General features: G+C 55.0%; 2 protein-coding genes across 3 annotated transcripts; both read left to right on the forward strand.

Moving 5' to 3' along the window:
- Positions 1-2,929: 2,929 nt before the first annotated feature.
- VKORC1 (vitamin K epoxide reductase complex subunit 1) lies at positions 2,930-5,170 on the forward strand (the record flags this gene model as incomplete). 2 transcript variants are annotated; one of them, XM_079790276.1, is made up of 3 exons in its annotated part: positions 2,930-3,102; positions 4,125-4,234; positions 4,671-5,096. In XM_079790276.1, 3 exons carry the CDS (start codon positions 2,930-2,932, stop codon positions 4,877-4,879), a joined length of 492 nt encoding a protein of 163 aa, XP_079646402.1. In that variant the 3' UTR covers positions 4,880-5,096. The 2 variants fall into 2 exon arrangements, with proteins under 2 accessions (XP_079646402.1, XP_079646403.1); XM_079790277.1 differs by lacking the exon at positions 4,125-4,234 and having other exon boundaries at positions 4,671-5,170.
- A 197-nt stretch (positions 5,171-5,367) lies between these two features.
- PRSS53 (serine protease 53) lies at positions 5,368-10,776 on the forward strand. Its single transcript, XM_079790217.1, has 10 exons — positions 5,368-6,509; positions 7,369-7,389; positions 7,481-7,643; positions 7,960-8,225; positions 8,369-8,523; positions 8,662-8,881; positions 9,610-9,760; positions 9,841-10,085; positions 10,170-10,315; positions 10,498-10,776. The coding sequence occupies exons 1-10, from the start codon at positions 6,452-6,454 to the stop codon at positions 10,768-10,770; spliced, it is 1,698 nt and encodes a 565-aa protein (XP_079646343.1). The 5' UTR covers positions 5,368-6,451; the 3' UTR covers positions 10,771-10,776.
- The last annotated feature ends 33 nt before the right edge of the window (positions 10,777-10,809 follow it).

A 10,809-nucleotide genomic window follows, 5' to 3' on the forward strand; every position in this document is an offset into this window, starting at 1 on the left:
TTCAATTTTAATTTATGACACGGCATTCCCGAAGGAGTAATACCACTAAGAAATTCGATGGGAAGGTTTTCGTTTTCGGCATCATCCGTTGAATCGATGGAATCATCACTCAAATAGGTGTGAAAATCTCCATCGAGTATATCCAAAATTTCTTCGTTTAATTTATGAACGTGCTCATTTTTTTGGACAAAGAATTGCATGTTTAGATATATTTTTAATATTATCTATAGATATACTATTTCCAAATGTAGCTTCAATAATAGATCCATTACAAATCATTTCACGAGGGATTTCAATAATATCCATTCTGAGAGCTTTATATGTATCACGCATTCACGAGTCAATGTTTATTTTTAAATTGCCAGTGCACATCATATGTACCAGCCGGCCAGTCGGTCAGACAGATGAACGGTTAGTCACTTAGCCTTCTATATATATATAGATCATGTATAACAGGATATTGTAAAAATTAAGTTACGGAATTTTTATTAAAATGTTTCTTACATACTGTTATATTGGCTGGGCCGCAAAATTATTCATTGCGGGCCACATGCGGCCTGCAGGCCACAAGTTTGACATGCTTGCTTTACACCATTATTTTTGTAGTGACTTTTTAAAAAATATATATTTTATTGATTTTTTTACAGAGAGGAAGGGAGAAGGATAAGAGTTAGAAACATCGATCAGCTGTCTCCTGCACACCTCCTACTGGGGATGTGCCCACAACCAAGGTACATGCCCTTGACCGGAATCAAACCTGGGACCCTTGAGTCCGCAGGCCAACGCTCTATCCACTGAGCCAAACCAGTTAGGGCTGTAGTGACTTGAACAGCAGTAAGTCCTCTGTGGTTCCCACCTCCTGGTATTCAGACCACTCTGTAGTCTCTTCTCACACTGAGTAGGGCTGACCTGTCCCGAGGGGATAAGGTAGAGATGACAGTGTGACTTCTGAGGCTAAGTGGTAAAGATGTTGTGGTTTCCATCTTACCCCTGCCTAGAGCACTCACCCTGGAGGAAACCAGCCATAGATGACAGGGACTCCAGGAGACTGTGCAAAGAGGTCAGGCCTGAGTCCTAGTCCTCTGTACTGGTTTCCTATTGCTGCTGTAACAAGTTACCTAGTGGCTTAAAATAACATGAACTTATTATTTTACAGCTTTAAGTTCAGAAGTCTGACAGGGGTCTCACTGGGCTAAGACCAAGATGTCAACAGTTCCTTTCTGGAGAATTGAGGGGAGAATCCATTTCTTTGCCATTTCCTGCTTCTAGAAGCCACCCGTATTCCTTTGCCCAGTGGTCGGCAAACTGCGGCTCGCGAGCCACATGCGGCTCTTTGGCCCCTTGAGTGTGGCTCTTCCACAAAATACCACGGCCTGGGCGAGTCTATTTTGAAGAAGTGGCGTTAGAAGAAGTTTAAGTTTAAAAAATTTGGCTCTCCAAAGAAATTTCAATCGTTGTACTGTTGATAATTGGCTCGTTGACGAATGAGTTTGCCGACCACTAAGGCTTAGCCCATGACCCCATTCCTCCATCTTCAAAGCCAGCAACATTGCATCTCACCGTGCCTTTCTTCTGTAGTCACACCTCCCTTGTTCTGCATCCCTTTTTCACTTTAAAGAACCCTGGTGATTACATTGGACCCACAGGATAATCTCTTTGTTTTAAAATCATTTTAGTGACCTTAATTCCATCTTCCACCTTAATTCCCACTTACTATGTAACCTACATATTCACAGGTCCCAGGGATTAGGACACGGATGTTTCTGGTGGCTGTGCCTCTGCCAACCAGGCTGTCTGGGAGAAGAGGCGTGGGCCTGAGGAGCAGCCAGGAAAAGGAGGAGCGCCAGCAGGAGAGTGACATGTCACAGAAGCCAAAGGAAGAGAGCGTTCCCGGGAAGGAGTGCACTACCGTGACTAATGCTGTTGGGAGGTCAAGCCTGATAAGAACTGAAAAAATATCCATTGGATTTAGTGTCCTGATGACACCAGCCATTAGTTGGGGTAGTTCTGGGGGCAGGAGCTAGTTTATGGTGTCCTGGGCAGCAAGGAAGGAGTGAATAAGTAGAGGCTGAGAGTGTAAAATCCTCCCAGATACTTGATTGTAGGAGAAAATTTGCTGCTGTTTCTAAAAGAGGAAAGAGAAGCACAGTTCAATGCAGATGAGAAGGAAGGAGAGGTATAGCGGCGATGGGTATAAATGCGGTATCTGTGAAGGGGAGTCCCGCTAGCTCACCGACAGCCTCGAAAGGAGGGACTGTTGGATTGACCTGAGCTCAGGGTTAGCCAGGCGGGCGCCTCTATAAGGTAGAACAGAGGTTAGGTTACCATCAAGGGTGTGGTGAGGTGATAACTGGGAATTTAAGGAGAGAAAAAGAGAGACCGGCCGGCAGGCGGCGCTGGTGAGGCAGGGAAGGATTGCTGAGCAAACTAAGGATATTATTGTCTTAAAAGTATCTGAAACAATTTTAGGGAAAATGCTTGGTTTCTTGATCGGATCGCACTACTCGCTGGATTTCCTGATCCGCTGGTCTCTAGGTCCTGGATGTTCCAATGCTTAGAACAGGGCTTGTCATAGAGTAACCGCTATATACCGTTAGCTACAATTGATGTACGTGTGTACTTTTTAAAACTCCGGAGACTCCATTTCCCTTGAGGCATTGCGGCCGCTTGGACTACAACTCCTAGAATGCCTGGCAGGCCATCTAGTCCGTCAGGACCTTTAAGCTGGTTTTCCAGTCCCAGCATTCCTTGCTGTTTTCCTACCTCGCCAGCAAGCCTATCCAGTCCTAGGAAAACCCAATTGGATCCGGGAGTGCGAGACCAGCCAGCCCTCGCGCAGGCGGGCGGGGAGGGTGTGGCCACACCTTGCCCCGCCCCTGCTCCGTGGCGGGTTCTCTTTCCGCTGGCGCCTCGAGCGGGACACCGAGACATGGGCACTACCTGGCGCAGCCCCGGACGGGGGCGGCTGGCGCTCTGCCTCTCGGGCTTAGTGCTCTCGCTCTACGCGCTGCACGTGAAGGCGGCGCGCGCCCGGGACCGGGATTACCGCGCACTCTGCGACGTGGGCACCGCCATCAGCTGTTCGCGCGTCTTCTCCTCCAGGTGCGCGTGGGAGTGGAAGGCTCGGGGCACCGGGCTGTTCGTGGGAGCGGTGCATGGGAACCAGATGTGCATGGCGGCCAGGTTGTCAGATGGTTCTGGAGTCTGGGATTGTCGTGCCAGGAAGCAGATGCATGGGGACCGGCTGCTCCAGGGGACACTGCCCAGCGAGTCGGGTGTGTCCGAGATAGGAATGAGGGGCGGGATGGGGGGGGGGGGGGGAGATATTGCTGGGGACTATGGTTATTCCTGGGAGTAGTGGATCTGGATTCCAAGGAATAACGGTGACCCGGCAGGAGGGGGAGGTAATGTGTAGGGACCCAAGCTGGTCATGAGGATGGCCGTGCCTGGGGATAAGGTGGCCAGGTCTGGCTGTGCTTGAGGACCTGGGGTTAGTGGGATGACCGAATACAGAAGAGGCAATGGGCGGCCAGGGAGCTGGAGAATTAGGGGTCCAGGCCAGAGAGATCCTACCCCAGATTCCCAGTCTCTGGTAACTCTGTAAAGCAAGGTCAACTGTATATCCCACCATGCCATCTTAAGAATTACTGAAGGTCTAGGATGAAAAGAGGGGCCGAAGGGGGAACCTTGGCCAGGCCTGGCCTGGGATTGGGGGAAGATAGGAGCAAACACATGGACTCCTGACGTGGCAAAGGGAAGCTTCACCAGGAGGTCATCGACCCTTGGCCTCAAGCTGGGTCGGGAAATGGGGACATAGGGAAGGTGGACAGCCCACGTGGCTTCTATTTTTTAAAAAAAGTATATATATACTTATTTAAATTGGTTTTGGAGAGGAAAGGATGGAGACAGATACAGAAACATCAATGATGAGAGAGAATCATGGATCGGCTGCGTGCTGGGTGAGCTCACAATCTGGGAAGTGCCCTGACCAGGAATCATAGGTCTAAGCTCAATCACTGAGCCACACCAGCCGGGTCAGGTGGCGTCTTGGAAATCACCCCTCCCGGACAGGGCCCAGGGCACGGGGTTGACACACTCCTTACCTGGGCCTTCCCCTCCACCAGGTGGGGCCGGGGCTTCGGGCTGGTGGAACCAGTGCTGGGTGCAGACAGTGTCTTCAATCAATCCAACAGCATATTCGGGTGCATCTTCTACACACTACAGCTGTTGCTAGGTAACTGGCCCTCCCCTTCAGGACAGCCCTCCCTTCAGCCCCATTCCTTGCAATCTCCGGGGGCGTAGAGCTGACAGGGGGGTGGAACTAAGAGGATCCTTTCTCTTGGTCTTGGAAGTGTCAGAGCCAGGAGGACCCTTAACCACTTCCTAGGGCACCAGTTTTGTTGGAAAGACTGGGGAGTTCTTTTCTGGGGGGAATCTAAGGGCTGTGTGTCTTTCCTCTGTAGATGAAATTTCAGTAGGAAAATTCACTATTTGTGTCCCAGGGATCACTGAACGGATAGGAAAACCAAGGCCTTGACGGGGCCTGTCAGACCCTCTTATTTTAGAGATTTCCCCAGCAGCCCCTGCTGTCTGGGTGGCACCAAAGTCATGAAAATTTCCAGAAGTGGCTTGTCCCTGAAGCCTATGTTTGACCCTTTTCTTCCTTGCAGGTTGCCTCCGGGGCCGCTGGGTATCTATCCTGCTGTTGCTGAGTTCCCTGTTGTCTCTCGCTGGTTCTGTCTACCTGGCCTGGATCCTGTTCTTTGTGCTCTATGATTTCTGCATTGTTTGCATCACTACCTATGCCATCAATGTGGGCCTGCTGGTGCTCAGCTTCCGGGAGGTCCAGAGACCCCAGGGCAAGGTCAAGGGGCACTGAGCCCTCACTGACCTCGGATGCTCTGCTTTGGTGTGTCAGCCTTGCCAAAGGGGAGCACGTCTGGGTCCTAGAGGAGCCTGCAGCCCACCTCCCCCATCCTCCCAGCACAGGACAATGGACCGAATGCGCCAAACTCTCCCTCCACCCAGTGCCTCTGGCTCTGCCCCAAGGATTGATTTCCAAAGCTCCCGCCTTTGCCCAAGGAAGGAAGGTTCTGAGCAATAAAATTTCTTAAATTGGTTAAGTCTGAGCCACCTATCTGCCACGGGCCCTCGTTCTTGCCTCCTCCGGGACCGGGAGAATATGAGTTGGAGGGAGAGTGGAGGGTCTGCTTGGGAAGGGTGTGGTTAGTTCCTTCTCCAGCGTGTGGAGTCAGCAAGACTGGGGCGCCCCCCCCGCCCCAGGAAACAGGCTGGCAGCCCGCTGCTGCCCACGGGAGCCAGGCCGCCCTCCTGCGAGGGCCTAGCATGCAGTGCGGGAACAGCGGCCCTGGTTCTGTGCATGTGAGCTGGGAAGTCCTTCTCACAGTGTGACCTTAGCCCTTCTGGCTGCCTTCGCTACCACCCCAGACAGTCTTGGCAGCGCTGAAGGGCCAGGGACAGGTGTTTGTGATTTCTTTTTCCTAATATGTACTGAGCGCTTACCTGCATGCCAAGCACTGTTTAAGAACATGACATGTGTTAACTCATTTAATCCTTATAGCAATTTGTATGAGGTAGGTACTATTATTATCCCTGTCTTGATGAGAAAACTTGAGGTACGGAGAAGCTAAGTAATTTGCCTAAGATCGCACAGCTAGTATCTGGAAGGGGGCTGGGAAGCCCTCAGGGTTTTAATCCACCAGGGCCATCCGGCTGCAGCGTCTGTGTTGGGGTCAGGGTTCCTGAACAGTCTGGGCTGGCCGGAGTTAGACGTCAGGAGCAGGAAAAGAAGGCACCCTGAATGTTCTTCCCTCCTGATTGAGTCTTCCGACACCTGCGAGAAAGGTGGGCACGACTGTACCCCTGCCTGCTGGGAAGGTGGCGGGCCCAGAGAGGTGTTGAGATTGGCCAGTTCTCGGCTAGCAAGTAGCAGAGCCCTGGCCCCTTGCCTGCCAGCCCTGAACTCACTGTATGGGAAGCCAGAGGGGAGAAGGTATGTGAAATCCACTTGGAAATGAAAAGTGAGAACGGGGAGGGCCTGCCATTGTCTCCTTTAGTTACAGGAGAGAGCTTCCATGCTGGGAGAGGTTGAATCTGTGCCAGGCTCTGGTCTAAGTGTTTTTAAATTAAAATTTTCTGCGTTTTTCAGACAAGGCACAGACCGGCTAAAGGTCCAAGGTCACTCAAGTAGTAAGTGGGGTAACTGGCATTTGAACTCAGTCTGTGAGTTCATGGCCATGGCCCAGAGAGGGGTGGTGAACAGCCCAGGGTCACACAGCCCCAGAACCGGGAGCTACTGGCTTCCTTCCAGCCCAGGAAAAGCAATGACACCTGACTCGCAGCCAACTGGGGGCGGAGCAGAGGTGGAGCTAGCGAGACCCAGGTGGCTTCTCAGAACCACTGCACAGGCGGCAGAGTAGCCCGGAGCAGCATGAAGCAGAGCTGGGGACCAGGGCTGCTGATCCTGGGAGCCGTGGTCCTCATAGAGGGTGAGCCACCTGTGTTGGAGTGGGTGGGGTGGTGGGGGTTCCGGGGCCACCCTCTGCCCAGCAGCCCCTGCAGCTTGGTGTGTGTGAAGACTGCCTGTGGGTGGCAGTCCGCCTGTGGTGATAGACCGTGTCTGGCTGTGTGTGGGGACGTCTGTGTGGCTGTCTGGGGTGAGGAGTCTGTCTGCAGGGCTGTCAGCGCCTGTGTGTTCCCTGTGCCCCTGTCTGCCCCTCTACTTCCAGCAAGACCTTAGGCAAGTTCTGAAGCCCTTTAGCCTCAGCCGCCCAGCCTTTCCTTCTGTCCCATCTCTCCTGGCTCAGATGTTCAGTGGGTGTGTCTGTGTGTGTCAATTATGGGGAAGAGGCAGGGCAGGAGACTCTTTGGTTGAGTCTGGCAGTTTCTGGAAAGGTGGGGGAGTCTGAGTCGTCAAAATGGGTGGACATGACGCAGGCCTCTAATCCTTCCTCCTAGGCCTCCATGGCTGAGGGCACAATTAAGCTAATGTCCTCCACACACACAGGCTGCCTCCTGACTCAGTGGCGGGGGCAGGAGTTGGGGTTCTGAAGCGTGGAGGAGGGCTGGCCTGGTCCCAAGCTGAACCCCAGGCCCTGCTCCTCAGGCCTGGAGTGCTGAGCACAGCTGAGGGAGGAGAGTTAATTACTGAGCATATGCTCTGAGTAGGTTCCAATAAAAGCTGTTCCTGGACTACATATAAATATTTTCATTCTGGGAGGGGCTGGTGAGGTAGCCACAGAGTCATAGGCAAGGGCCCAGGGCCTATCCCCCAACCTGTGCCCTCCACCAAAGCTGGGCCAGGCAGGCAAGGCTCCCCAAGTCTCACCTGTGTCTCTCTCTTCCCAGGTCTTCAAGCAGCTCAGCGTGGTAAGCCCTGGGGACATGGGGCTTGGGTCTGGATGGACCTTGGGTGAGGACAGGATTGGGGCCTGCTATCCTGACCCACCTCTCTCTACAGCCTGTGGGCAGCGTGGCCCTGGCCCCCCTGAACCTCGGGAGGGCAACACAGTGCCTGGCGAGTGGCCGTGGCAGGCCAGTGTGAGGAGGCAGGGCGTCCACGTCTGTAGTGGCTCCCTGGTGGCGGACTCCTGGGTCCTCACTGCTGCCCACTGCTTTGAAAAGTGAGTTGTGGCTGGGGTCCGACAGGGCTTCTGACTTCGGGGGTGGGTGATGTGTCCCCAAACTCCATAGTACTGACCCCTGCCCTTAGAAAAACAGAGGACCGTTTACTGAGACTAGGCTATATGCCAGGTACTTACCAAGTTGCTCTTAACAGCCTTCATGGTAGAAGCCTTAAAAAAGAGAATCAGGTTGGGAGAAGGAAAGACCTTGCTTAAAGCCACAGATGATATTTGTCCATTCACCTACCTTGTTGTCTTCCATGGTGCACTGCCCCCCTCTGCACTCCATGCCTGGGCCTTGTCCCTCTCTTTCCAGAGCGGCAGTGACAGAACTGAGCTCCTGGTCAGTTGTTCTGGGCTCTCTGCAGCGTGAGGGGCTGAGCCCTGGGGCTGAGGAGGTCGGGGTGACGTCTCTGCAGCTTCCCAGGGCCTACAACCACTACAGCCAGGGCTCAGACCTGGCGCTGCTCCGGCTCGCCCACCCCACAGCCCACACGCCCCTCTGCTTGCCCAGACCTGCCCATCGCTTCCCCTTTGGGACCTCTTGCTGGGCCACTGGCTGGGACCAGGACATCAGTGACGGTGAGTGCTACCCCAGGCTGAAGCCCAAAGAGGCGGTCCACTTGCCCAAGGTCACACAGCCTCAGCTGCCGTCTCTGCTTCTAGTCTTCCTTGCTCCCCAGAGCCCAGACTCCAACCCCAACCCCAACCCCGTCTTTTTCCAGCTCCCAGGACCCTACGGAACCTGCGCCTGCGTCTAATCAGCCGCCCCACGTGTAACTGTCTCTACAACAGGCTGCACCAGCGGCTGCTGGCCAGCCCAGCCCGGCCTGGGATGCTGTGTGGGGGTGCCCAGCCCGGGGTGCAGGGGCCCTGCCAGGTCTGAAGGGGATGCGAGGGGAGGGGGCCTGGCTTTGGGCTGGGTGCTCGATCCGCAGGGATGGGTGGAAGGGCTGCAGAGGATGTCTGCCCAGGGCTGGGCTCAGCTGTCTGTCCTTGGCCCCATTGCCTGCTTCAGGGAGATTCTGGGGGTCCCGTGCTGTGCCATGAGCCCGATGGACACTGGGTTCAGGCTGGGATCATCAGCTTCACATCAAGCTGTGCCCAGGAAGACACTCCTGTGCTGCTGACTGACACGGCTGCCCACAGCTCCTGGCTGCAGGCTCGCGCTGGGGGCGCAGCCTTTCTGGCCCAGAGCCCAGAGGCCTTGCAGATCAGCGATGAGGACAGCTGTGTAGGTATGAGCAGAGGCTGTTTAGAGTGTGATATGTGGGGACAGCCAGGCCTGCATGAGGACTTCTGGGCAGCAGGTGGAAGCCACAGTGAAACCAATTTCAGCTCGCAATAGAGAATTGATGCAGGGCATCCGCTAACTGCCATATGCTAATTAGGGGGCTTTTAAGGCCCACCCCTGAGTCCCTAGGATGGGAACAGCCCCATTTAGGGCTGAGATGTTTCAGAACTTTATGGGTTTGGAGTTTCGGTAAGAAGAGGGACCTGTGATCTAGCTGAAGGTTTTGGGGCCTTGCTGCACGTTTCCAAGCAAGGACCCAGTGAGATTGGACAGGGCGGGGCTCCCACTCAGAATTCTAGCATAAGTGATTAACACGCAAACTGCATGCAAAATAATTCCTGGGAAGGAAGCTATGTCTTAATGGTAAGAGAAGCCCTAGTGAGCCAGGAATTCTGGAGCCAGTCCAAGCCCGGAGGGGTGCAGACAGGTGGGGCGGAGGGATGATTAGCAGGCCACTCCCTTGAGGCCAAATCGTCAGTTAAAAGCTTAGGCCCTGGCTTTTGAACATCCAATCTGCTACTTACCTGTAGTTATTGAGCTAGGAAGTCACTTCACCTTGCGGGAACTTTGGTTACAGGGGTAACAAAATTCAACTTAAAAGGTTGTTGTGAGGATTTGATAGCATGCGGGAAGCACTTAGCAAGAAGGCAGGTGGGAACCCATCCGTTTCAGCCTGCGGATCCTTGAGGGGAGAAGGTCCCCAGGCAGAAGCCCCCTCCCCATGGCCCTGGGATGCCAGGCTGCAGCACCAGGGGAAGCTGGCCTGTGGCGGAGCCCTGGTGTCGGAGGAAGTGGTGCTGACCGCCGCCCACTGCTTCATTGGGTGAGCCCCGTCTCCCCCACCTTTGTACCCCCCCCGCCCTTCCCCCACACCGCCCAATCGTCAGTGCTGTCTCTGCTCAGGCGGCAGAGCCCAGAGGAATGGAGCGTGAGGCTGGCGGCCGGACCAGAGGAGCACAGCCTAAAGCAACTCATCCTGCATGGGGCTTACACCCACCCAGAGGGGGGCTACGACGTGGCCCTCCTGTTGCTGGCCCGGCCTGTGACATTAGGCCCCGGCCTGCGGCCCCTCTGCCTGCCCTATGCTGACCACCGCCTGCCGGATGGGGAACGTGGCTGGGTCTTGGGGCTGGCCCACCAAGCAGCAGGTATATAGGACAGGCCCACCAGCAGCTACCCATCCAGCCTAGAGGCCACTGGGGCAGTCGGGTCTTTCCCTCCCCCCACCACAGGCACCAGCTCCCCTCAGACAGTGCCTGTCACCCTCCTGGGGCCTAGGGCCTGCGGCCGGCTGCACACTGCCCTTGGGAGCGATGGCATCCCCATTCTGCCAGGGATGGTGTGCACCAGCGTTGTGGGTGAGCCGCCCCGCTGTGAGGTAAGCTCCAGTCCCCCAAACCTTACCCCAGTCCCCTGGCATCCTCAGCCTGCAGCTCATGTACAAGGCCTGCTCTCACCTCAAGTTCAGCCTTTCTGCCATCTGGCACCCTAGCCCCTTCTGCCCCTCACAACTGCTTAGGGGTAAGAGGAAGTCACCCAGTGTCACCTGACCCCTGGCAGGGCCTGTCTGGGGCACCACTGGTGCATGAGGTGAGGGGCACATGGTTCCTGGCTGGGCTGCACAGCTTTGGAGATGCCTGCCAAGGCCCCGCACGGCCTGCAGCCTTTACAGCGCTCCCCACCTATGAGAACTGGGTCAGCAGTTTGGACTGGCAGGTGTACTTCTCCGAGGAGCCCGAGCCCGAGCCCGAGCCCGGAAGCTGCCTGGCCAATATGAGTATGTGGCCCTGGGGCTTCTCTGCCTCTCCCCTCTCGACCCCTCTCTCTGTCTAGAAAGATCTGATCTGAGTCACCGCTAGATGCCCTGAGTGG

This window comes from Cnephaeus nilssonii (assembly GCF_951640355.1).
Source record: "Cnephaeus nilssonii genome assembly, chromosome: 2".
NCBI classification, from domain to species: domain Eukaryota; kingdom Metazoa; phylum Chordata; class Mammalia; order Chiroptera; family Vespertilionidae; genus Cnephaeus; species Cnephaeus nilssonii.

Excerpts from the sequence above, each read along its gene's own strand:
- PRSS53 (XM_079790217.1), top strand. The coding sequence starts at position 6,452 with ATGAAGCAGAGCTGGGGACCAGGGCTGCTGATCCTGGGAGCCGTGGTC. Across the intron at positions 7,390-7,480 it reads TCTTCAAGCAGCTCAGCGTG|CCTGTGGGCAGCGTGGCCCT; the intron begins GTAAGCCCTGGG and ends CTCTCTCTACAG. Across the intron at positions 9,761-9,840 it reads GCCGCCCACTGCTTCATTGG|GCGGCAGAGCCCAGAGGAAT; the intron begins GTGAGCCCCGTC and ends GTCTCTGCTCAG.